Source organism: Zonotrichia leucophrys, chromosome 1A (genome assembly GCF_028769735.1).
Source record: "Zonotrichia leucophrys gambelii isolate GWCS_2022_RI chromosome 1A, RI_Zleu_2.0, whole genome shotgun sequence".
NCBI lineage: Eukaryota > Metazoa > Chordata > Aves > Passeriformes > Passerellidae > Zonotrichia > Zonotrichia leucophrys.
Window position 1 is genome coordinate 45,762,988 of NC_088170.1, and position 25,561 is coordinate 45,788,548.

The 25,561-nt window shown below is 36.6% G+C and overlaps 1 protein-coding gene across 4 annotated transcripts in view; it reads right to left on the reverse strand.

The window, feature by feature from the left end:
- The window catches only part of DOCK4 (dedicator of cytokinesis 4), a 221,933-nt gene that overhangs the window by 86,241 nt on the left and 110,131 nt on the right, over positions 1 to 25,561 (reverse strand). For all 4 annotated transcript variants that reach the window (XM_064702645.1, XM_064702643.1, XM_064702644.1 and 1 more), the window contains exons 9-13: positions 24,460 to 24,541; positions 23,802 to 23,862; positions 22,076 to 22,208; positions 20,516 to 20,604; positions 8,030 to 8,155 (exon numbers count right to left, since the gene is read on the reverse strand). In XM_064702645.1, the coding sequence (XP_064558715.1) occupies positions 8,030 to 8,155; positions 20,516 to 20,604; positions 22,076 to 22,208; positions 23,802 to 23,862; positions 24,460 to 24,541 (491 nt within the window). The remainder of the gene's footprint in view (positions 1 to 8,029; positions 8,156 to 20,515; positions 20,605 to 22,075; positions 22,209 to 23,801; positions 23,863 to 24,459; positions 24,542 to 25,561) is intronic.

The window sequence follows — 25,561 nt, forward strand, 5'->3', positions numbered from 1 at the left end:
TTTCTTGTACTTCAAACATATTTAGAACTACAGAATCTCTTGTAGCATGTTAATATGAAACAAGGTTTTCAAGCAGAAGACAGCTGTCAAAGATCAAAGGTAGTGTCTTCGCTAGAAACAGGAGTTCAGTTTGCCAGTTAGCCTCAAAAAGCTTTCTAGTGAAATAAATTTCAATTTTATTATTTAGTAGGGTAACAAAACACAGCATGACTGTATTTGAACAAGCATCTCTGATAGTTACTGCTGTACTGACAACAGCCACTAATTTAAAAATAAGTATAGAGACCTTACTAGGAGCTTTTGTTTGGAACTGCTTTTTTGTAAGCTTTGCTCAGAACTGTAGGACCTTCAGAATCATGAATTGCAAAAGGGCAAAAAACCCTAATTTCATTTAAAGGGAGTTCCTGTTCATCTATGTAAAATAGGGGCTAACGAGATGCTTTATACTCTGAATATATCTTGAACAGCTCTTAAAATTTTTCAGTTGTAGGGATTTAAAATCTCTGGCTGTGGCACAGACAAAATGGTATTAACCCAGAATGTAAATCTTGTGGATGAAAACATTCTAGAAAAAAGATCCTTAGAAATACTTTGTAGAATGGGAAAAGAGTTGTGTAGCAACTGCCAGTGGGAGGATATTTAAAAAAAAAAAGCAGCAGAAGGTGATTTTAACTTTTAACTTGAGGAGAGTGCTAAGGAAGCTTAGTAAAGTTTTCTGTCTTGCTAATCCCCTTCTGGCAGTTGAATGTTGATGATTTCATAGTCCAACTTCCATGCAATGAGCTGGGACATCTCAACTAGAGCAGGTTGCTCAGATCCCTCTCCAATTTTTCCTAAATCTTGCCAGGCATAGGACAGCTACACTCTCTCTGGGCACCCTGTGTTGACATTTCTACCTTAAAAAAAAAATAAAAATGATGCAATGTTTCCTTTTTTACAGTCACTGGATACTCCATGTGACTGCCATGACTTTTCAAATAGCAAGGAGAGTGGCTTGGCAGCCACATCAGCCAATTCCTGTGGGACCCTGGCATACATCTAGCCAGGTCACACAGACTTAAGTATGTTCAGGTTCCTCAGGTGTTACTGTTTTCCTACAGAGGGAGGAACTTTGCTCCCTTCAGTCCCTGCCTTGAGATCCACAGATTTGTGAGGCTGAGAAGAGAGACTTACAGTGAAGTCTGAGGCAAAAATATTGCTGAGTACCTCAGCCTTCTCTTCTCATCTGATGAGACCGGTTTAGCAGTCATGCTGATCACAAGGAGTATGCTTTTATTTTCTTTTCTGGCTGAAATACCTACAGAAGTTCTTATTTTTCTTTGCATTCCCTTGCTGATTTCAGCTCCAACTTTGCCTTAGTCTTCCTGACCCCATCACTACACAACTGGGCAATATCCCAATATTTTTCCCAGCACACCTACTCATGCTTTCACTGCTTCTGCATTTCCCTGTTGTCCTTTAGTTTGACCAGCAGGTCTTCACTCAGCTATTCTTTTCTCTTGCCTTCCCTCCCTGATTTATTACACATTTAATTTAAAAGCAAAAATTAATTTTAAAAAAGTCAAGTAAAGCAATCTAGGATCATTTGTGAAAATTGTAATACAGAAGAATGTTATCTGAGAGAAGGGCAGATTCTTGAGGACAGCAGTTTAGTAGGACACACAGGCATGCTGCATTTCACAAAGAATTTCATCACTGTAGGAAATGAAATCCCATTACTGAAACAATTTCCTTTTTGTTTTGCATTCTAGAAGATACTGAAAGACTGACTGGCTGCTTATCAGGGAATATATTCAGCACTTTCAAAAAGGGGGGCAAATCTCATTGACATGCTTGAAGCTGCCAGTGAACTTGTTTGAGTTTTAAAGACTGTGACAGCCACCAGTCAGCTCTCTGTTGAGTGCTTTTTCCCCACTGAGCAGACCTTCACTTCTCCATCACTGAGGCACAGAACAACCAAGCAAGTTTTGCACACATTCACAATATTTATAATTAATATATACACGACTCAAGAATGAGAAAATGTTTTATTTAGTCCTTAAATATATACATACAAAGGAAAACTCAGACTGAGACTTTCCTGGGTGACACTTGACAAAGAATTATTTGGGGCAGGTTGTGTGTCTGTATTTAAGTATATTATAGGGAAGAGGCAGAAAAAATTAAGGCAATTTCTACTATTTATATACTAGCAGCTACTTTATATATTATGACTAGTATTCTTGTTTATAGATGGGAAACTTAATTAAAACAACTCTGCATATGTTAGGATTTTAGGAGCATTGGTCACTTTGGTAACATCACTGCCTATTATTTGTTTAAGTAGACTTGAACATTTAAATCAGAGATGAATAAACTGATTTTTTTAGTACTTTCCTCAGTTATTTTACTTTCATTTTTCAATAAAACATTATCTACATTTTCAGCTTTACTACAGAAATATTCAACAAGCTCTAAGACACACTCTCCAGAAAACATCTGATTAAGCAAATGAAATGCCCTTTACAAGGAATTCTCAAATACTTTCATATCTCAAATGGATTGTACATTTACCACGTAATACCCAATTGTTCTGCGACTTTTTTTTCTCTTCCTTCTATCAATGAAATGTAAAACAAGCTGCTTTAAACAAGCGAGGAATAAAAAAATTGCAAACTTTTTTCAACAGAAAACTTTGACTTGTTGACTTTGTCAAACTTCAAAATAAAGAAAATATTTCCAACCCAATTGTGAAAGACTGTTTGCTTTAACAGAACTAACACATTCATTTGTTAGTTTGCCAGTGTTCCATACCCAGTTTATCAAAGAAAAACTTCCAAGCCATAACGATCCTTGCATACACCTCCCATGCATCACTGCTTCTTATTCTATACTCAGTAGAAAGCCAGCTTATTCTTCAAATATCATAAACTGCAGAAAACTCTTTTCCCCATTTTTCATTTCCAGAAAATTTAAATTAAGGGAAATACAATTAAATTCTGGCTTGTCTTCCCTTTCCATAGTTTTCTTCTATTTTTTTCCTTCAGTTTCTAATGAACCAAAAAAACAAGACAGAGGAGATGGAAAGGAGAAGGAAAACAATACACAAGCTCCTTGCACTTGTCTAACCAAATACATCATGCCCTTCTTTTCTCCAGTGACTTGTATAAATGTTAATTCCTTCAAAAGATAGGATTAAAGTTTTTAAATAGTATTAAAATAGGATTTGAAAAGCAGAGGATATTCCTCCTAGAGTACTACAGTTTTGTGAAAGGTCAAAATGCAGGGTGTCTTTACTCCACCATATTGCTCAAACATATTTTGTGTAACTAATATATCCAGTGGCAGAAGTTAAATTTAAACTGTTTGTACTTCATATGGTATAAAGAAAAGTTGGGGAAAATTCACTCCATTGCTAAAGGAAGAAAAATGCTGAAACATGTCAGATATAGATTTCTTCTCCTAGAATCTACAGCTCTTTACTAACTCCAAGCTCACTGGCAGATACAGACGCTTACCATGATGAAGACAACATATTCCATAGCTTCCTTTACATTTTTGCAGAATCTTTTTCTATGCTTTTAAAGAATGACTGTCTCTAGTCAAAAATCACAAAATTGATAACGAATGTTATCACAAAGATAGCATTTTTTGAGACCATTTGTATAAAAAGACATTCTATTTCTAGCTTTATTTTAAAAAGCTTCTGAAAATAGTAAGAAAGGTTGGTGTGTACTTGGACATGAAAAGGCCTTTTAATAATCCAGATGAAAGTACGATTAGTAGTTTTAGTAGCTTTGAAGGATGGGATCTGATGAGATTTAACTGGACAGCAAAAGGACATCTAATGAAGTTAAAAGGTGACAAACATAAAGCAATGCAGAGTGATAAGAAAAAAATTCAGTTACTTTTCTTTAATTAAGCATATGAAAGCTTAACATAGGAAACTTAAAAGCACAGCAATATCCCAGGCACCTTATTTTATCTGCTAAAATGCAAAAAAGAAAAAGACAATGTTGAAACAAAATGCAGCTTTTAATCTTGGACAAATAAGTTCGAAAGAATGAAAGTTCCTATACAAAGCTTAATAGTACAGCTGCATGTAGAGTTTTTAGCAATGACATTTGTCAAAATTTATCACAGAAATAGAAAAGGACCAAAAAATTCCAGGTTAATTATTACAAGTCAAGACTTCTCCAGGACTGACTAACCCAGTTCGAGATACCAGTACAGATACCACACTAAGATTGTGTACAAGGTAAACACTGGTCAATGTAGAACCATTGTAGGGATGCACCAATTCTTTAACCTCTTCTAATAGCATATGAGTTTAATAATTTGGATGTAAAGGAAGAAATATTAACTCTTATCCTTAAATCAAAGCATGTCATGATCAGCTAGCAGTAGTGGTAATGGCACCAGTTCAGATCATAAGCTGAAAAAAAGGACAGCTAACTGATATCCACCTGAGAAAGTCTTTTGAGATGTCAGCCAACAGGCCAATGGTTTTCACACCAAAGTACATTTTACAGATAAAGACATTTTGAGCTGCTGTCTCTAAGTCATGGAGCCTTTCAACATCAAATCCCTAGCTGTTTTAAGTCAGAATTATCTTGTCATATTACTATAGACGAAGCTGCACAGAGGAAGTTTGTAGGTAAAATTCCAGGAAGGAAGGCTTGGACCTCACTGAATTGCTTAGTGAAAAAAGTATTCTACAGGAAGAAGATGAGACACTTTTAAGTGCTTATGTATCACACTGAATGGATTTGGTCTTTGAATGTACCAAGTAGTTAAGACAACAACTACCAGTAAACTACCTGTAATAGACTTAGCCCTGTTAAGAACAGTGTAGCTTAAATGAAGTAAAGCAGATGCAGTTCTGATCTGGAATGCACAACAAAAGACGACATGCACCTGTATGTATGCTTACCACACAAAAGTTTAATCTATTTACAACTAGGAGGCAGAGTGGGCATCTAGTGAAGCCAGTTAAGTCCTCATTTAGACAAACAGCTGTGCTAGGGTTTATTCAAATTCTAAAAACTCCAGGCAACACATATTAGTGATCAGGCTCATTTACAGAATTAGATATTTTCCACATTGGGGCCAAAGAACATGTACATGCACATGTATAACACATGAGCATGAACAGCACTGAAGGCATGCGCTGATACAGGTGCTCTAAGTCAAATTTGAAAAGAGATTCCATAATACTGAACTACATAAAATAGCAAAAAAGCTGGTTAAAGTATGCATAGAAAAAGGGCTTTCAAATTTCATTACTTATTATGTATGTAAGTTTAACTTAGAGTGCTCCTCAAAAGTATACTACATTTGTAAATATCAAATGCTGAATTTTATATATTAATAATGATGCAGTTGTCAGGAAGTGGTGAACACAGAAACTCAGTGTGCAAGCACAGATGTCCTTCAATGTTGTACAAAGCTTCCTGAGAATATTGGCTGTATATCTGCAGACAACCACACTAGAATGTTGGAAGAGAATTTACCAATGCTTGCATGGAGTCTGCCCTGAAATCCTGGTCAAACCTACAAAATGCATATTGATTATCCTCACAAGTTGACACTTTCACTGCCTGCCCTTTTGTTGGCTAGAACAAAGTTACCTATTTCACAGACTTTTTAAATCATGGCCATTACTTTTTTCCATCCATCTACTTTATTTCCCAAAACACTTGGAATTCTTCATTAAGAAATTCCAAGGGTTCTGGACAGTGTATTTGTGGCTTCAGCCTGTCAAGCTGCAGTGACACAAAACGCATTACTCTATAAAAACATGCACTATTATTGTCAGTTCTGGTTTGGCACGTATGCTGATCCCAGTTACTTTTCACAGCAAAACCTCCACAGAGAAAAGGATTGGTATGACAAAAAAGGAAGGTCAGAGAGAGTTTAAATACACCAGAATAGGAGAGAGACTTAAAATATGGCATTTCTAAGAGAGATACTGCAGTTTAGCAGCAGGAAGCATTTCTTATTGAATAATTCAAGAGAGTCTTATTCACAACACTAACCTAAGTGCTAATTAGCCACAGCAACACCCTTTCAACAAAAATATAAAATAAGATCTAATTAATGACCATTTCTAGTGGCAAAAGATGAAGTTCTCTAATTTATCTGTGGAAAAAAAAAAACCACGACAAGATAAATAGAATGAAAGAGGAGCTTTAAATTAAAAAAGCATTTCAAAGGCTAGGTTGCTGAGGGCATTTCAGGGCCTAGGGCATACTACTCTGGTTAGTCCTTGAAACTCATCATTGCAAGACTGAGATGATTATTTATCTTTAGGAGAAATCCCTTCTATGCCAGCAAACACAGAAGTTGTCCATTATTTAAACTCATGTATGCATACAATTGGACTGAGAAAGCAGTATACCAGAACCCATATATTATTTTTTAAACTGAAACAGTGACAAAGTGAACCTGCATAATTCTTTGAAACTGAGCCAAGGAACTCCTCCAGCAGCTGATTACACTGTACCCTGCTATAACATGTTTCTTGCAGTTTAGTACATTGCTTTATTTCTCAAGTGGAAAATGAAGGGATAAGAGATCTATTCATAGAACTTAGCAAATTTGATAACACAGAGCAGCAGGTCACTAAATCATAGATAACTGGGGAAATTATTCCTAATAGGAGTTACAGTGTGCTCAGTAAAACTGCTTCCACTGCTATCTACCAGACTATCTACAACACCCATTTCATTCAAATTTCAAATCCAACAGTAAGACAACAAATAAAGCCTAGCTAATAAGCTATAAAATGTCAATTGAATTGCATGCATTAGGCATATATATAGAAACTAACTTCAATTTAAATGGCACCTGACTTATGCATTTTATTATACTAAATACTGCAGTTGTACCATTTTCACTGTAGTGCTGAAACTGTTTTATTAACTTGTGCTATTGTGCATGTTTTAAGTGACCAGTAGTGCTGATCAAGGATGCAGAAGGACAGATGTTTAATTGGCAGTAAGCACACAAGAGTGAATTCTCAGTTGTCAAGTTTCAGGCAGAAGTTCAAGAGAAAGACATGCCCACAGCTAAAGCTGAGCCTCATTACTGAGCTTCAAATGCCTGTTTAAGACCTCCTCGATTAGTGAAGTATGAAAGTTTATTTATTCTTGCCTCAGAACCCTAGTTTACTTCTGATTTAGGTCCACAGGAATGCAAAGACAGATCTTTATATGAAGAAGATAGTCCCTATTAAAAACCTGAAAGTCATGGGGATGATTTACATTTGAGAATGTCAAGACTGTATGCGTGGACTCAGCTGAAACTAAGATGTGAGCTCCTCCCTGCAACATTTCTCAGCAACAACTTAACACCATAATCATGCCAAACTGATCTGCTTGAAAGTATGCTTTGCCTTTAAAGAGACATTTGCTTACTAATTTTCAGCAATCCACTGAACGTTTACAAAATTTCATTTCAGGGATGTAGTTATAAATTGTTCTACGATCTTCTTTCCATATTTGCTTCTTCACAATCACACTGACACAATCTTTCCACTTTCCTTAGCTTTGGTTAAAGTATTTGCCTATTTTGTCATATAATATACACAAAATGAAGTCTCTACATCTATATTATTGTCCATTTCCAGTCATCTCCATTTTGGAGACACAAACCTCATGAAAGCAGAAGCTGTACAGTATCAGTGAAATTCTGTGAGTCTTTATTTAAAAAGCTACCAGCTCCTATGAATTGCTTCTGCTGGTTATCTTTTTAACTGCATAGGGCTCAGCAGTCTTGCATTCAGTCATCTTCACCTCTACAAAGTGGGGTTCCATCTCTCAAAACAAGGCTCCTATAGCCATAAGCATTTTGACACTGGCATAGCAACTAAAAATGTAACGGGGCCACTGGGACCCAGTTTTCTTCTATCTTTATGAAAAAATAGTAATATACAAGTTTTGGGAACTGTTTAAGAAGTTTCAGAATACAGTATTCATTTGAAAATCAAGTAATTTCTCATAAGCTCTTTCTTTTACTGCTTAGCAGGATAGTTTTCTCTTCAACTTACCAGGCATTATAATATTGGAAAAACCTAGTTTCCTTGTTATGGATACTCCATGGGTAAATCTGGATGTATACTCCCTCCTAATTTGTTCTATGTCTCCATGAAGCAACTGAAGAGAAACTGCAAGACCTGAAAATGAAGAGAAAAACAATGAAAACTTAGACATTCAAACAGATTATTATCAGTACTACTTAAAAATTTTATGTGTTTGCAAGTATATATGCATTCTTGAGAACAGGAAACTCAGAGGAAGCCAACCTATTTCAGTTCTGAAGTGTATTTGTGAAGGGTATCAACATCAAAAATCAGTAAAGACTTGAAAGCAACTACCTATGAAAACAATAGCAAATTATTACTGATGTGTAATTGAACCACAATGACATGAATGAAAATTATATCAGTAGGGACAGACTAATGTTTTAACTAAAAAGAGAACTAGAAAGAGGTCAATTTGGAGAAATTTTGCTATCAGGGCATTTGGTATCATTTTAATTTTTCACTTCCTTCAACACAACCCTGCCTTTATTGACATGCAAGAAAAAGTGCACATACAATTTTCGCCCTGAGCTATGGGTGAAACACAGAAGTCTCATCACAGCGTATCACTTTGTATCAATTCATACAGAGTTATATAATTTATTCATCTAAAATCTGAAGAAAAAATTTTAGTAAGCTAATATAATTACTGTCTTAGGAACAGTAATTTCATAAGGACTAAAATTACAATTTTTGTTCATCATTTACCAGATTTAATCAATCATACTCATTCTTATGTTTGCTAGAAGACACGCAAAATGCAAGGGTGGCCATATAATAATTTTCCAATTTTTATTCCTCTAGAACCAAGGAAGCATAACTCCTTCTACTACATCTGCAGTATACAAATAAATTGCAAAGAGCATACTTCATTACAGTTGAGATTAACAAAAGCTACAGGCATGCCTTTTGGTTATTGCAAATATAATCACTGAGGCAAGTGTCAGAATGACACAGCTTGTCAAGATTAATCTTGCCTGACCTTCAGCATTACTATGGCATATCCTGTGTCAACACACAGATCAAGGAGAAGATAAAAGCAAACGCTTTGTATGCACTCAACAACTGGAGATAAACAGACAATTCAGAAGAAGAGTCATAATGAACTTGAGATTAAGCTGAAGCAAATAACATGTACAACACAGACTGAACAACAAGGTCATCAGTCCTTTTGGCTTTGAAAGAAATTTTCCCTACAACCATATTACAGTTCAACTGAATAAATTTACTTGAAGTCTGGCAGTTCCTAAAATCAGGGCTCAAAACTCTGTACTATGTACTGCCAGTCCAGGCTCCTGCAGATCAGATATACAATTACCATGACAACTTTTATATTTTTCCCCTTACCTATGTTTACATTTTCTTATTTTGGCAGCTCCAGAGAAAGTGATACTCTGACCAAACCTTCCTTCTCATAAAAACAGCCCGCCTACACATCTCCAACTGGGTACATAAATCTTACAAGGAAAAGCACTCAGTAAAGTCTTTTCTATTTTAAGGACTGTATTTAATGCCGTAGATATTAATTATTTTTATAGTGGAATTTGTTCTGTGGTTATACAGTGAACGACCTTTAGGAAGAAGTGACAATCATTATTTGGGCAGGTGAGAAAACAAATGACACCATGGCTAGCTGACAGTACAAAAGCTTGGTACAAAGCAAAATTCAGGCTCTGTTAGAGCAGGTGAAAGGTTTTTCATTGCTGTATGGGAAAAGCTAGGCTGGGTACAGCTCCCTGATAAATATGGATATTTAGACCACCCCCAATCTTGCTGCTTTTATATTTTAAGAAATTGTTATACATACACATGTATAATCATGCCCTCATATGCCCCCATTGCACTGTTTCCTTGGAAACCTGAAAAACCCATTTGCTATTGTTACAGATCACATCAACCACAACAGCATTAATCAGATATTGTACACCACCTGGTGTAAAGTTATTGTGTTTTCTAAACAAAGGCTGAAGACTCCAAATTCAATTTTCTTTCAGTATAAATTTCACAGATTCCCTTGAAGACTTTTATTTAACTTTAAACTCAGATGTCAAAAAACCTCATCAACGGCTAAACACTTTTAACTTGAGAAAAAAGCTATCTGTCAAGGATTTTAAGCACTCGCTCATGCAAGGAAAGAAAGATCTAGAGCTCAGCATTTCATGGCATTCATTGTTAGAGAATGAAGAGTCATCTTTATACATCCAAAAGCATCAAGAAATCTCTCAGTGAACACACCTGAAACACAGGTTAGTCATTTTACTTATAGTTTAAATACATCTTTGGAATATAAATGCCATGCACTTCCCAGCTTTTCAGAAAAATGAAGGACACTGGATTACAGATGGCAAAGTTACTTAAAAAAATTTGGTTATATGGTGTAAAGAGGCTAGTAAATAAGAAAGAGTGAAAGTCAACCAGAATGGAAACAAAGCAAGGATGCAGAGAGAAGGAAATCTGAACGACCTCCAAAAATCGAGTCTTCAAGTTAACACTTTTACCACTGAGGACCCAGCTGTCAAAAAGAAGGGAAATGACAAGAAGTAGAACTGATAATTTTGGTAAAATGCTTAAGTTGGGAGCACACATTATATTCTACATAATCAATGAAAAGAACACAATTCTCAGGTAAACATTCAGATTGCTCTGTCAGAGCTCCACTAATTTTGCAAGACACCCAGGCTACCCTCCATTAAGGGCCTAAAATCATAAGAGACATACTGTTAGTGAGGTGTGACGCCCACATTACACAATAGGTTGCCTGAATTCCCCACAATATATTACTTTCAGGATGTTGAGATGGGCAAAAGGAGCATAATGTATATCAAAGCGTTGCCCCTAGAATTGCTTTCACTCTGCTCTCAAACCCACACTATTTGATGATCAATAATTGGCCACTGGTGAGCTGTTCATAGGCCTCTAGTACCATCCTGTGCCAGTACTTCCAAGGTGTGTTATGGTCACATGTCTTTATTCTTCTGTGTTCCATTTTAGTCTAGGGTTAGAGCTAGTTAACTCTACACTAAGTACATGTCATAGGTATTTGTTAAATACAAAGCATACATCCACCATACAACTGCACAAAACTAAGCAAGAGCTATAATAAGGCAGATAAAATTTATTATTTTGTAATTTGATATATGCTTTTACAAGTCAGAACAAATCTCCTGTCAGAACAACACAGGGTAAGACAAGTCCAGGCAGTCAAAGCCAGATAGGTAAAGAGGACCTTGCTGTCAGCCAAACACAAAGCCTGTGGCCAGTTGCAAGCCACAGCAATCCCATATTCATGCGTTTGTAAAAATGCAATACACTTCCAGAAGGAAGTAGACACCCACCATGACTGAGGAACCACACAAATGTAATAAAAATCATGGGGCAGAGGTACTTTAAAAAAGATGGAATAATTCACATTTTGCAGGGGCCTAGAGTTTGTATGCTTATTAAAAACTGAGCTACTGGAATATCAATAAGCATTAACTAACATAATTTAAAACATACTGAAACATCACATTCAGATTTTCAGAAGGGTGAAGATTCAGCCTAAGAGGGACTCCCTCAGGCACACTGCACAATAAAGTAGATTGAAGAGGAACTCACAAGCTGAAACACATCACCCTTAAACTAAAAGAGAGGAGCTTCAGTGCAAATGTTAGGAAGAAATTCCTTATGGTGATGGTGGCAAGTCACTGAAAAAAGATGCCTAGAGAAATTGGTGGATGTCCCATTCCTGGAAGTGTTCTAGGCCAGGTTAAACACAGCAAAAATATTAGTTTTAGAAAAACATAGAGCATTTTGTGATGGGACAGCTGTTCACAGGCAAAGCAAAATAGAGATGTGCAGCATGTCACCATACACTCCATCTGACTGGGGCTGATAGGACCACTACAACATTTATTATACCTGGGAGCCATCAAAAACTTCCTAACTACACATTTTCCACTTCTAGAATATTAGGAGCTAAAACATAACAACAAAAATTATTATCCAGTCTCTGAAGGACTGGCACATTTTTTTAAATAATGTCTGTAGCCTAGCTTTGTCCCCTCAGAAAAAAGCTTCAATTACCTCCCCAATGATAATTAAAATATCTTCTGTTAGCTATTATTCATTATTTACTCCAGTTTTGAAACCACTACAACAATACTCTGTAAGGCACTACAAATAGATATGCTTCTATGTCTTCGGCAAGCACATGAAATTTCTTACTATTAACTTGTACTAAATTTCAACCCAAGACAGATTATTTTTATTATTCAGATGAAAGACAATGCAGAAAATTTTCAATCTGCTGAATAAGCATCCCAGATTTTTGTTAGATTCGTCATTTTACCTTCAAACAGCTTTTGTACTGCATTATTGATTTCTGCACTTAGTTATGACAAAAGGCATCTGTTCATTATGCTTACAGACCAACTTTATTTGCATTTGGGCTTCTGGGGGCAGGGGAAATAATCTACAGCCAGCTTCTATCTACTGGCAGCGGAGAATCCTTGATCATATTAAGAAGAAAATGCCTAGCAGCTGCTCAGAAAACTGATAGAAGAAAAAAAAACAAACCTCAGACAGAATGTTATTCAGCACTGTTTGTATTTTAAGAAAAGTAATAAAATAAGGCATCTGTCCAAATAAAGCTGCCTAAAGATGACAAAGCTTTTTGAGGGCTTACAGGTGTTCCAATTTCCAGTAGTGTTTTGAGTGACAAGGTAAAAAGGTAAAGGTAAAACCAGCAGATTTGCACAAACAAATGGTTTACTGATTTAATGTGATCTGGGACAAACAGTTGTATAAATCTTGGCCACAGAAAACTCTGTGTAGAAAATCCCACAAATTACAGTCTGGGAATAGATAGGTAAAGAAGGAGAGGTAGATTCAGTCCTTGATGGCCTTTTTGAAGACTTCATTCTGATTAATTTAAATTATCAAATTAAACTCCAAACTCCTCTTTTCCTCAGCTTTAAATTCTGAGGTTTAGCTCACTGAAAAAAGAATGCATCAATACCATTGCAACACTTTGACAGCTTTCTTGGAGCTCTTTTGTCAAGATTTTTGTCAGAAATGCCCTCAAGTGTATAAAGTAGGGATGTTTTTCTTCCTCAAATGGAAGAGAGACACTTAAATGCAAATGAGATTTAGCTGTCATAGAAAAACTGGCCTGGAATTTCTTTACAGGGTAGGTGATAGAACCTCAAGTATTTCTTGCCAGACTTACCACAGGATGAAGGATAAAAGACCAAAAGGCTAAGTTACTATTATAAGCATCTAGCCTAACTACCCTATAAAGACAATAAAAATTTCAGAAATATTGTCTCCAGTTCTTGCCTTAACAAGGTCACTGCTGCCCTTTTCTATTAACAAGTCACTGGGCAAGACAGCACCCATTTGCACACTACAGTGTTACACTGCAAAGGTGAACCCTCTTGCACAAAGCTTTTTTAAATTACATTTTTACAAACTAGATGGTTAGCTAGAATATTATGGAGTGTGCAAAACACACAATTCTGCAATTATAAGTGGTTTATATTGCTTCTAATGCAAATAAAAGGTTCCAAGGAAACACTTGTTATTTTCTCCTTCATGAAGTGCAGTTCTTCATGGAAACAGAATTGTATTAGAAATTTAGCTATTTGCATTCCAGTTATGAGTCTTATTTCAAAGGAAACAGATGTTTAATAGGTATCTGAACAAAATGTTAAAAATCTAATCCCCACCAACATAAGAACCTAGGTAACAATTGTAAAGAACTTATAAATATATTCTTTGAAGAAGTTAAAATCTTGTGTATGTGCTATATTAATTTGAAATAGTGTAAAGATTTTGTATTTTTTTAGTAGATTAAATGAAGGAAGTCAACACTATCCAACAAGTAGAAGAAATTTTTGGAAAAGGCTTATAAAAACATAATGCAACTCCAAGATAGAAATATGAACCAGCTATTGTTATTATGCAGCCTTACCTAGGAATTTCTGGGTTTAAATTGAGAGCCAATTGAACCACAAGCAGCAAGAGTGTGACCAGCAGGACCAGGGTAGGGTTTGTTCCCCTGTCCTCACCTCAAAACCTGTGTTCAGTTTTGAGGTCTTCGCCACAGGAAGGAAACTGAGGTGCATGTCCAGAGTAGGGCAGCAGGGCTGGTGAAGGGTCTTGGAGCACAGTTTTTATGAGAAGCAGCTGGGGGAGCTGAGGTTGCTTAATCTGGAGGAAAGGAAGCTGAGGGGAGACCTTATCCCTCTCTACAGCCACCAGAAAGGAGGCTGCAGTGGGGTGGGGATCCATCCCTACTCTCAAGTTACAAGTTGCCTTGGAAAAGGGTGCCCAGAGAAGTGCTGGGCTCACTATCCCTGGAGATATTTAAAAGACCCTCTTTGCAGCCCTGGATTAATGGTCGGACTCCAGGATCTTAAAGGCCTTTCTCAGCCTAAACAATTCTATCATTTATTATTGCAGTACTGACTTGAACAACAAATCATAGTTTCTACTGAATAGATCTCCCTGGCAGTACCACAATGGCACATTTTTCATTCTTCCCTGAAAACAACATGAGTTTGACTCTATTACACCCTTATCTCTTCAGGGCCAAATGATCTTGGAACAACACTTCATGTGCAAAATTCTTTATATGAGTAATCTTTTGGCTTTAGCATTTTTTGAGAACAAAAAAGAATGCCTTAATTCATTGTATACATAAGAGTAGTATTCTTATTTTAAATGTATTTTAAACAGCTGCCTTCAGTGACAACTAATTCTTAAAGACGTCAAACTGGAATACACAATCTCCTTGTCACAAAACAAAGATTAAAAATGACAGATTTATAACTTTTCCTAGAACTAGAGTAACTAAGCAAATGCACTTGCTGTTTAAATGTTAGTGATGTGAAGATAAAAAATACATTTCAAAGCAATGCTGACACCTGAGAACCTTGTTGATAAAACGCAAACATCAGAAATCTTTTCTGTGATTAATTATATGCCCAGGAGTTGCCTAAAAGTTATGTACTTCATTCTGTTTTACCTCCTCAGTGAAGTTCATGCTATCATTCTCCTGCTATCATTCCTCCTCATTGCTCCCCAGTCATTGCCCCAGTCAATTCTTCACTGTAAGCCTATGCTTTCTTTTTGGCTAAAACTCATAGCTCTTCCTAGCAGGGAATGCACATTTAGTTTCCCATCTGAGATTTCTTGTGCTGGTTCACAGGAAAAAGCCCTCCTTGCAACAACTCTGAGTGTGATAATGCTGTGAGCTGCTGGGGCAGTGTCACATAAACACAGTCACATTACTTCTGGCATCTAGAAAATACTTCAAGTTACCACAGCTCTACTTTTTAAAAAAATATATATTTATTGATTATATTTTACATGTATTTTATTTTATTATATATATTTTAAACAATATATATATTATTTTATATGCATTCTATTTATTTCTTATTTATTTATTGTAGACATATACTGAGCTAGCAATTCCCTGCTGCATTTGATCTCTTGTAGCTCTTCATTTCACAAGTGTGAAAAAATGATGCTCCCTGATTAAGGGGACTCTGTAGTTTCTCCCCTCCAAGGTAAATAATGACACTAACAGGCTTCCTGCCCGAAACCAAGGAATTTGTAAGCCAAAGCTTACTTTTTGTCAAAGAGGAAATGAAACAAAGTACTTGTTCCCTTAAATTTCTCAGTGTTTGACAGTAACCATGGAGAAATTATATCATCAGAGTGCTAGGGGGCTGCTGAATGCAGGTGAACAGGCATGAGAAAGCCCCAAAGCACATATCACTGTTTCTAACCAACTGTGTTCATTGTCATACCTGCCCCAGAACTTACATCTGGTCAGATGAGCTCATGCAGTGGGCTGGTCTACCTTATGTATTTTCTGACCAAGCCTTATATGACCACTGAGACAGAGACTCAGTGGCAGGTATATTGTGGAAAAAAGTCCCACATGTGAGGTAAAAATAGTTCCCTAAACTGAAGGATGTTCTATGAAGCTTACTTTAGGTTGGTTGAATTAAAGTTAAAATTATTTGCCTTTGAATGAGCATCCTCACTGAACTTCAAAAACGTTCGATCGTGTTGGACCACATAACTTCCTGAGGACCCTTCCAGCCTAGCTCACTGTGTGATCTGATGAATAACATTCCTCCTTGAGATGACAGATTGTCCTTCTTCATGGTGGTAGTGCTGGCAAACATCTGTCAACACACGGGCTTCAAGTCCTCCTTGCTTCAACCAAGGAATTCTAGTTTCAAGCACTCACAGCAATTAATGTATAATTAACAGTGCTTCCAGTGGAGCTGCCAAGTAAGTTTGGCATTGGTACCACAGAATAAACCACACTGTCCTCAGTATAAATGCAATTAGGTTACATCAGTCTTGTCTAGTTCATCAGAACACTCCAAAATAATGGCACAAGGAAAGACTTTCCCACTACATCAGTTATTTCCATGGACTCCACATGGGTTCAAAGCTACAGAGCAGCCAGAGGTGTTTATAATTTCTTACATCAGTAATTTAATCTCTATAGGACTAAAAAGGATTTTTACCTCCTTTGCTGTCACAACTGAAAATCACATGTATCCCTTCCTCAGCTTCCAAGAATTACTCCATGAGGCAAGACTTTTCAAAACTTGTTATAAGGAAATCCCAATCAGCATTTACAGAAAAGCTTACACTTGAGGCTATTAGGAGCCTAAAGGGAAAAGGAGAGTAAACCAGAATGTCTTGCATCCCCTTAAAAGTAAGTCATTCAGTCTTTCTTTTCATAGGAATGTGAAGAAAAAGAAATTCATAGTGCATTTCATGGACATTTAAATATGATTTTTATCAGGTAACTCACTGGGGAGAACATTCATATATATCATGAGATCCAGGCTTAAATCTTTCCTCTGAGAGATTGGTAAGAAGACATAATTAGAGATCACACTTAAGAAAATTATGTGCTACTCAGAAGGCTTTAGAGCCATTCCCACTTTCCCCATGGTATCATGAATATTTTCAGATCATATACAAAGTTGAACAGTTGCTGCAGGGAAGTTGGAGAAGCCAAGCAATTAGTATGCTCATCTGGGACATGCAAGACTAGCTGAAAATCCTTTTCCAAATCAGATCTCTGATTCCACAGATACAAAAATAGAAATGTGCTATTTTCCTCATAAAACTGATGCAATTAGGTGTGATGTCTATGCAGGAATATTGGGTTTTCCACTGCTTTTTGCATTTAATATTTAAAACAAAGTAACCAGCTTCTAATTCTAAGAAAAAATATTTTACAGAAAATAGATTTTACAGCCAACTCTGCTCCAGATATTACTGAAATCTGGTTTGTGTAATAATGACATTCCACAAATACCAGAAACTCTATGTAAGAAATAACAAAGCTACTAAATGCAGCAAAGGTTGTACAATTTGGCCTTGGCAATATTCATTTCATCCCTTACACCAGGCACCCAGGTGTTTTCCAGCAACATGATACCTTACACCAGCTGCAAAGACCAGTGGTGAATTGGAATTGCATCCACTACCTGCTGCTCCACTCTGTTAGACTGGAAATTCTTACAGAAAACACATTCCAGTTCTCACTCCAGCAAAGGATACTAAATTATCCATGAGAGTGCACCCTTCCTTCCATTCCTGCACCAGTGAGAAGAGGAAAGGGGATGAACATCTGTGTCCTGCTCCTTTTTGAGCTTTATAAACAAATGACAGTCATTTGACTTGATTTGATCATTTTTAGACACAAGCAGAGAAGAAGATGCAAGAGGATTCTGTATTTAAGAACTGTCATGAGTTGAAGCAGAAAAGGTAAGTTTTTGGCACTGGGGGATTGAGTGGCAAATACAAATGCTATAGTATGTCACTATGCATTTTACATGCAAGACACTCAAAGTACATTTTGAGTTCCTTTTCAGATTGCCACAAAAAATGGAAGATTTTTTTTTCCTGAAGAATATTATGAACTATCTGATAAACCATTTTAGCAGGGGTACACAACAATTTGTGGGAACTAAAACATGTAAAATCTCCTGACTTGAAAGAAACTGTACAGGAATATGAAGAGGGAACAAGCTTAGAGAACAGACAGTAGTCTGAAGCATCTTTGCTGTTGTTTTTACCATGCTTCCTTTCTAAGTATTTTTTTAAGTATTCAAGGTGATTTGAAAAGGGCAAGTGTAATATAAACCCAAAAAAATCAAGTTTTCCTACATCTGGCACATACCTACAACAGTTCCTAAGGGAGAGAAAAGACATCCCTCTCCTGTAATGCACGGTGTTATCTTTTTTTGACAACAACAAGGTGGCAGCCAAAGCTAATGAGGCTTCAGAACCAGCCACAGAACACTACCACAGAAAAAGACAGCAAATAAAAAATAAAAAGTAGTGTAACAACAATATTTTCCATGAGGTGTCAGCAGAAGTATCTGAACATATTGCTAAAACCTTGCAAGTGCTTTTTCAGGCTGCTAAGGAGTCACAAGAGAAAGAATTTCATGTGCTATAAATAACCTTCCATAGTTTATCTTTCACTTGCTCAGTGCTGGAAGTGGCATTACTGCTCACTTCCTCTTTCTCTCTCCAGCCTTCACATCCACTGCTGGAATTCTGTGCTGCTCTTCCCTCTTTGCCTCCCTTACCCTGACAATACTTTTCAAAATGCACCTAATCTTCCATTTGCTACCTTTAGTTTCCAGCCTCCTGCAACATGCAAAAACATTCACATGCCACGTCCTTCATGCTGAATATTCACATAATTTAGAGTATTCAAATGTATCCAATGTCTCCTAAGAACTGCACATTTCACTGTGAACTTCAATTTCATGAGAGAAGAACAGGATTAGCAATGTATCACAGAGTGAGCACACATTATATGGACAGTCAAAACGATGAAGAATAAATTTTTCTTGATGAATATGATTAACACACATTTAAGAAGCCAAACATTAAACTTACTCAGTAATGTATCTATTTTCAGTACATGATTTTCATACTTATTGTCCAATAAGATCCATGATATTCTAAACCTTAAATATATGTATATATTTGGCTAGATTCTATTTTGAGAAAATAATCAAATTAGAAATGGCTAAATATATAGTTTCAGTCTTGATAAATGAGCTTTTATATGCTTCTTGGTTATCCTCCAAAGATAGCTTAACATATATTTTCAAGATAAACATTGTGCTTGCAATCAAGCTAAAGAAGCCTGCAATGTACAATACAGTTAAAGAAGCCTGAAGTCTGCTACATGAAAGGCATTACAAATACAATATACTGAAATCTTGAAAATGAGATTTTTCTATGGTCATATTTCAACTAATTGACATTTCACAGGGAAAACCAACATTTGAATACAGGGACAATAGACTCATAAGCCTCCATTTCAAGTTTCAAGTTTGACGCCCCCTTTGAATGACAGAATTCAGAAAAAGTTAGCAAGTTGATATTGAAAAAAGAAAACAAAAAATACAAATTCATCATCTCCTGTGAGTCAAACCACCATCTCATAATAGCAAAGGGCATTTGTGTCCCATTCCTTAAGTCTCAAACCCCAACTTATCTCAGACAGTTCCAGTAACATACAGCTGACCATGAGGACTATCGGCAAGCACTGAAATTCCAACCCTGCATTTGCTCAGGTGAAATGCAAAGCTACCAGCAGGAATGCAAATTGCACTTCCATTTTCTTCTGAAGTGTAATAGATGATTGTTCTGGTTTTGGCCATGAGGGGTGAGGTCTGGAGCCGTGTGGGCTTGTCTGGGTTGCTGTTCTGCTACATCATGGATGGTGTGGAAGTAAGGAACTCTGGCTTCCAGGAAGGACAGGTGGGGCTTCAGATCAAAAGAGAGCCTGGAGGGAGGGGAAACTCATCCACCATTGCTGATTGTTGTCCTTGGTAAGCATTTGCATGTGAATCACCCTCTTTTGTACACTTTTGTTACTAATATTGCTGCTGTTTCTGTTTCTTTCTCTTATCTCATTGCTCTTTCCAGTGAATTGTTCCTATGCCACCTCAGGATCTCTGCCTTTCATATACCCCACCAGAAGGGGCAGGAGAGTGGTTTGCTTTTTAGTGTGAATACTAAACTGGGGAATACCATTCCTAAAACACGACAGCAATGTCCATGGCAAATTTTATATTCCTGGTGAAAATGTGAAGCAGAAATGTCAAGCAATATGAATCAATAATTTGATCAGCTCCAGAACTAAACAGAACTCCAGCATGCTGTAGCTCCTCAGCACAGAATAAAAGTTTGTATTATATAGCTCCTTGAAAAAAAATTAACTTTTTTTTTAATTTTTAAATGCACACATGAACAGCAGTATTTTACATTTTCATCTGACTATTTTTCTCTACGTGCAAAAATGTTTCTTTCATAGATGTTAGTCTTCCTACAATAGAGCTATTTAATTTGCAAACTAAGAAACCCCTAAGAATGCAAACAGAAAGGCAGCAAACGACTCACCTGCATTGGAGCCTGTCAAGTTGTAACGTGCATTCAGCTTTTTAATGATATTTTCATGGATCTGATACCAGTCACTCTCTGTGTTGCACCTAGAAAAATTATAACTTTTCAAATTCTGAAATGGGAACACAAGTTCATCAGACCAACTTCCCAACATATCCCTAAATAAATCCTCTTTAGCTCATGAAACAACTAACACAGTGGGAGCAAACAAAGCCCCATGAAACTGCTTGTCTCAGTGGAAACAGTGCCCTTGCCATTTGAGAGAGGCACCATGAAACACCTGCTTCCTGCAGCAAAGGATAGGAGAAAGATTGAACAGCTATGCTGAGGAGCTCAGCCATGACCAAGTTCATCTCTGTATAGCTCTATCCTTCAGGGCTAACCCACACAGAAATCTTATCTTGTGACACTCCAAAGAAGACACAGGACTCAGAGATGGTCTGAGATAGTAAACAGAAAAATCTGTGCTATACACTTCAAAGTTACTTAAAAAGGTTGTTATCTTCAGGAGGCAGTGAATGAAACAGCAAATTACATTTCAGTATACATTTAGAAATCAGCTGGTTTTCCATAAGGAAACCTGACTGTGATGAAAACCTGACTCTAATGATCTGATTTCTAGTGATAATTCTTCTTCCATTGTTTTTGTTATCTTAAAACTAACAGGCAAATTTTGTGAAAAACCCAAAATATATTAAGTAGACAGAACAAACAATTTGTTAACCAAGAGTGAACATTTATCTGACTTGAGCGTTCTGGGAGTCTAAATAAGAGCCAGCCCACCTGCCCAGCGTTGCACTAAGCTGCTTTTCTGCAGCACTGATTCCAGCAGTTCTAATTCACTACAGATGGAGACAGAGGAAAGACACCCATGCCTTCAAGAGTTGAGTGCTACCCCTGGGAAGGGCAGAACTTTCTCACACACATGACAATATGTGTCCCAGACCACTCCACAAAACAGTTCTTACTCTGAAGTCCAAGATCAGCAGGAAGTTGCATGCATTGAGTTGCTACTAGAAAACTGAACTTTCTGCCAATTGCTATCAGCCAAAATCCATTATCTAATCAAGCACTCAATTTTAAATCTACTTTTGATTTTTCATTCTCCAGCACTGTCTTCTATATTTCTGTTATTCCTATTATATAGTTGCTTTATTTCATAAAAAGATACTCTGCTGTTTTGTTTTTCTTTTCTGTAGCTACAAAGTACTTCCACTAGATCCCTTGGCAGCACAAGGCATTAAAATAAGTCCAAAAAGCACCTTATGTTGCCATAATAAGAGAGCTCCAGAATAATGTGAAAAATGCTGATATATACACAAATACCTCAAAGGATGTGACCTTTACCTTTACTATTATCCCACTTTATAAGCATACCTGTAGAACTAGCCAAAATTTCCACACTATGATAGAAAAAAAGCCAAAAAACCTAGCTACTGTGCATTTTTGGAAAAGAAAGGAGATAGAGCTGTCCAGTCACACTGCATTTAACACCACTGATTCTGATGCAAATGACTCTAAGGTACTTTCAAAAATTAAAGAAAAAACATCTCTTACATGTAGACTTTTAAGACAAGGTCATCCTTTGAATCTCCTGCCAGCAAATCTGCAATACTGAGGACTGCACAGCCAAAGGGCCGCCTGTATTGGACATTGCAGGCGTTTTTCTTTTCTCCAGCTCCCATTCGTCCTGCCAAACAAAACAGACATTTGGTGCATCACCCATGGAACTGTGTCTCTCCAAACCACAGGAGGGAGGCAGCAAGCAATCCAGCTCAGACAATGCCAATATGAGAGGTGTGATTGAACCATTACAATTTGGTAATCAAATGCTGTTTCCTTATAGGCAACTGGAAAGCATGGGGATAATTGACCAGTTGCAGAAAAATAAAGAGATGAAACAGAGAGAGAAAAGATGAAAAAGGGCAGAACAATAATTTATGGTAAGGAAAGAAAGAAGGTAGTCAAAGAAAAGAGATTCAAAACAAAATATTTTTTCTAGCCTTTTCTATTTGATTTAAATACAATTTATCAATCTTCTCACTGTGTTCCGGCATTTGAAACTGCCCTCTTTCTATCAATTCTATTCAACTGTGCACTAGCAGTTATTTATCTTTCCCACCAAGTCTTAATTTCTGTCAAAAACACCTATGGCTGCAGTTGCTGCAGGACAATGCCTCCCCCAAATATCCCTATGCATCACAGCAGCTTGAAGAGTAATTGTTCATTTTCCCACCGCAAAGCGGATAAATGTTGTTTCAACTTTTTCATATTTCAGTGGTTCACATATGAACTTGACTGTGAATATATTTGAAACTTATACAACTGGAAAAATCCTACTCTTTAATATTTTTAAAACATTTATTCTTCTAACTGAACTTACATCAGAATTTACCACATATTTTCTAAAATCTTGTCAAAAACCAAAACACTATTTTGATGAAATACCAAATTAGCATAAAAATGCACGGAAAGTTATTTCTCACGGCTGTAAAATAAAGAAACAATTCAGTAACAATTTGTTACTTTATAGCAAATTGTTTCTGAACTCAGCATAAGTTACAGTGACTACACTTCAAACCAAAATGCTTTTCAAAAATAGGAAGAAAAGTTATATTTAGTACAGCACCAATGCAACTAGAGGCAGTTTTCAAAGAAAACAATATATCTAAGAGGTCAGAAGCAGACCCAAAGATTATTGCTTCACATCAGTACAGCCCAGAGGACTTCTTAAAATAAGTACACAAGCATACACTTTTCTTCTTCTCCACTTTTTCTCTAGAGGACTCGATATCTGTCTATAGCATTAGAGATTAAAATGTTTATGAAATATTGTCCATTTTTCCCCTCTCCTCCTTTTTCAAGGAGTCAGGGAGAAGACAAAATTCATCTGAACAGTATCAGATACTAGACACAAATGAGGTACACTAAATGTCCAGACAAGCTTTTCTATGTTCAAAGGATGCTTGAAATTACACTTCAGAATAAGAATGGACTCTCCAATGGCAACTCCATCATCCTAACACAGTTCATCTTTGACACTTTCATTTTGTTTTGTGATAGTGACAAAATATACTGCATCTAAACTCAGTTAGCAGTATACCTGATAAATAATGTAAAACAATGCTGAGAAATCCAAGCAATTTTCCCAACAAAAACCAGGCATTTTCTTTACCAAAAGTTTATTCAAAAATTGAGCTATCATAGCAAATCCAAAAGCTATCCCCAAGCAGTTTTCTTTTATCTACTGCCAAATGTCTAACAAATAAAATATGATACCTACCTATTCGGATAATGTGCACAGTGATATAGATGTCCTTTCTGAGTTCACTGCTACCCAAATCCTGCACAAGATCAGAACCTCATTATTTATGACTCCTGATTAAAATGCAACATTTAAAGAGACCTGTACGTGCTGCTTTCACCACCAGTGAGTTCATTTATATAACATCAACAAATCACTTCAACACTTTAAATTGGCAGCCATGTATTTAAAATGAGTGTCCTAAAATATCCTGGTTAGAATTTGCTGTAATGTAGCAAAATCAGTGGGAGGGCACACAGACTTGCTGTGTGCCTTGAACAGCAGTGATGCATTTGTGCAATTCCAAAAATTCTGGAAGTACAGAGAGTGCTGCATAAACAATTGTTTGGGTGTAAAAAGTACAAGGAGGAAACACAGCTGGTCTTTGTTGCAGAGAGAATGACTGGTACATATGCCTACATGGAAGTTCAATGAGTGTCCACACACTGCCATAAAACATCCAAACTGGGGGTTCACCCATGCCCTTCAGCCCCTCAAACCAGCCTTTAGATTCGATGTTCATAGCAAGGTACAAGCTTAGGGAGCAGCTCTGAGTCAACCACATGATAACAATTTAATCCAACTTCTATTCTCAACATCCAGCACAAAAAAAAGATTGAGATGAGGAAGAACTCACCACAAAGAGAGAACAGTGTCTTTCAGGCTTTTCTGGACATTTTGGCAAACCATTTCTATTCAGTCTTAAAAAAAATCTTTCACTGTAAGAAAACAAATATGACAGATATGTTGAACAACACTGCAGCAAAAGTAGATCTCATTTTGATCTTACTTCCAGAAGCAACCTTTCTCAAGATAAAAACAAATGAAATAATTTCTTTCTGAAAGTCTCAGATGTATGAATGAAAAAAAAGGGAGATGCTAGTGAAGGGTGGTGATTAACTTAATCACCTAAGAAAATTACTAAAAACTCAATACAAAATAGAAGACTGTTTGACATTTGGAAGAATGATATTGTACAACCTAGTACACAGAGAAACACAAACAATAAAATCCATTTATCCTAGAACTAAAATTAGATGTGTAGTAAGTTGGTATTGATTCTTGCTAAACAAATGTCAACATCACCATGTTTGTATTCAACCAACATTCTTTTTCATATGTAGGATGATAATTGTAGGAGACATTTTACTTACGCAGCTCTGTTAAAACCTCTTACTACAGAGCACTGATTTTCACAGTTTTGTAAGTCTTAAAGTTCCAGCAGGGCAAATTTCATTTTTGAAATCCTGTTTTGCAATCAACACCCCACCCAGTGGGGTGTTAAATTCTACAGCTGATACAAGTATTAATACTGCTAGTAGGGAGATGCAGAGAATTGTTATTTCCAAATAGAAAAGGGCCCTAGAGCACACTGGAAGAGAAATTATTTTTTAAAATATTTCCATTAGATAGCAGGATTTAGGGATAAACTCTAAACTCTATGCAAACCTGGCAATTCTTGCATGGTATTATTATGAAAAAGCCAACTTTCCATGCTTTGGATAATTTTCTCTAAGAAAATTAGCCTCATAAGAAATGTAACAATCATATTTCTGTAGTGAAAGATGTGGAAGATGGAAAAGGCAAGTAAGCGTTACAGACAATTCCTTTCACCCTCTCACCCCCAGCTGGCCAGACACATGAGTCTGGATGTCCTGTAATGCTCAATCAGAAATAACATTTCATAAGTACACATATATTTTTTTCTCAGTTGTATCCACATCTTCTCCTTATTTCAA